This window comes from Maylandia zebra, linkage group LG1 (genome assembly GCF_041146795.1).
Source record: "Maylandia zebra isolate NMK-2024a linkage group LG1, Mzebra_GT3a, whole genome shotgun sequence".
Classification (NCBI taxonomy): Eukaryota; Metazoa; Chordata; class Actinopteri; order Cichliformes; family Cichlidae; genus Maylandia; species Maylandia zebra.
In genome coordinates, this window is record NC_135167.1 from 20,455,791 (window position 1) to 20,457,737 (window position 1,947).

Here is a 1,947-nt window from a genome sequence, read left to right on the forward strand (position 1 = left end):
AACACAACTGTACTGTCTGAAAACCTGCATTTTTTAACTCATTTTTTATGAAGACTGGCTAGATTTAGTTTCTAAAAACCATCTATGATCCAATTTGCATCAAAGATAATACGTAATTCCAATTTCTGTTCAATTTTATGATATTAGTCTGTTAGTTTTAGCCTCCAGACACAATGCACAAAGTTAAAAATGCATTTGTTTATTTAAATATCAGGTCATGCAGGGACATGACTGTCCAGCATAGTTGCTCTCTGTGGCTTCAGGAGAAACAAACACAATGTCTGACGACAATAATGGTGAGTGTTTCAGTTTATCCAGTATTAGTATCAAACAAGTATACAGCATATTCATTTCTTTTTCTAACATTTTCTAACACATGTAAAGTGTGGGAGACATCTGGCTGTGGGATGAACGATGTGTTTGAGGACAGCAAAGACACAAGCGGATTATCTGAACATGAACTCCTTGACATCGTGTATGATACGTGTAATAGCAGCAAATCAGGTACACAGATGGACTGAATTTCATTTAGACAAAAAAACGGTGCAGTAATGGTGTGACGTCTTTTTCATTTCCTCCTTTTCCCCTCTTGCCTTCAGGAGAAGTGTTAGCCTCTACCATTTTCGAGTATCTGCACACCATGACTGCTCAGAGCCCAGGGCAGGACCGATTGGCTGCCCTGCAACGGCTGCTTGACCCTGACTGTCAGGACCCACATGTGAGCAGAGAGACGTTTCACTCCACCATGAGGACGTGGATCACCCAGTGCAGCGAGGACAGGTGAGACTTAAACTCTACACAAGGGATCTTATTAGAGATGTTATGCAACCTTGGCATTACATCTAAAGCTTCATATCCAATTAAATATATTGTTACTACAGATTAAAGTTCCCAACAGTATATTTTTATTTTGACTTTTTTTAAGTTAGCTCCACTTTAAATAATTACCTTTGAAGGTAATCATCTAAAGCAAGGGGAAGAATAATTTAAAGATGAAGGGATGAAGATGGTCTACCACAATGTCTATCACATTTGATCTTTTTTACAAACACAGCAGGCCATATGCAGTTAAATTTATTTTTTTCCCTACTTTTCTATCAATAAAATTTTTTTTTTAATCAGCTGTGATATCACTCAGTTTTCCTGTGTTACAGTACTGATGAGGACAGCAGCCATGTACCTCGGCCAAACACATCTGAAGAGCCTGTAAATGCAAATGGTGTGTTTCCAGGTTTTATTCGGAGTTTTGAGACTCAGTTTATTAAATATGAAACAATTCATTACTCCTGATTTCCTTTCAGGGCTGGGTTTGTCATTTTGTCAAAGTGAAGAGACGTCATCAGAAGGCCAGCTGTGTTTCTGGTTGGATATTTTATTCTAGTTTAACCATTGCTTCTGTTTGCCTCCCTAATCAGTTTGATTTCACACATTAGTAACCATTTCTTTGGCTTCAGCGATGGAAAAGACCTGTCATGTACAGTGGCTGAACTGAAGCATGCCAACCGCAAACTTAGTGAGCAGAACAGTAGTCTGCTGAGGACTGTTGCTCAATGTGAAGACACAAACCTGCAGCTCACTCTGGACATCACTGAGCTGCGAGCAAAGCTGGTCAGGTGAAGAATAAACTAATTTCTCCCACAGTTAACTGCATTTCAAGCATGTAAGATTACACTACTGTAATAACTTCCAGCAAAAGCAGATTGTTTTATTATTCAAGTTTTATTATTCAACTATATCATATCATTTATTTGCACTTCAAAAATGAGAAACTGATCACTAAAAGTGTAATAAACATCTAATGACTGAAAAATGAGCAGAAATACCAATACCAATCATTATAGACTGCACATATTTCATGTAGGTAAACTCGGGTTTGGACAACACGTATATTTTAACAAATATATCTTAACTCTGAACATGATCAGTGTTCAGATTGCTCAGATTAAC

At 37.6% G+C, this 1,947-nt stretch overlaps 1 protein-coding gene across 1 annotated transcript; it reads left to right on the forward strand.

Moving 5' to 3' along the window:
* The first annotated feature begins 277 nt into the window (after positions 1–277).
* On the forward strand, positions 278–1,617 carry LOC143419850 (protein KASH5-like). Its single transcript, XM_076887484.1, has 6 exons — positions 278–296; positions 385–504; positions 600–780; positions 1,155–1,219; positions 1,302–1,362; positions 1,455–1,617. The coding sequence occupies exons 1-6, from the start codon at positions 278–280 to the stop codon at positions 1,615–1,617; spliced, it is 609 nt and encodes a 202-aa protein (XP_076743599.1).
* The last annotated feature ends 330 nt before the right edge of the window (positions 1,618–1,947 follow it).

Excerpts from the sequence above, each read along its gene's own strand:
- LOC143419850 (XM_076887484.1), top strand. Across the intron at positions 781-1,154 it reads ACCCAGTGCAGCGAGGACAG|TACTGATGAGGACAGCAGCC; the intron begins GTGAGACTTAAA and ends CCTGTGTTACAG. Across the intron at positions 1,220-1,301 it reads AGAGCCTGTAAATGCAAATG|GGCTGGGTTTGTCATTTTGT; the intron begins GTGTGTTTCCAG and ends ATTTCCTTTCAG.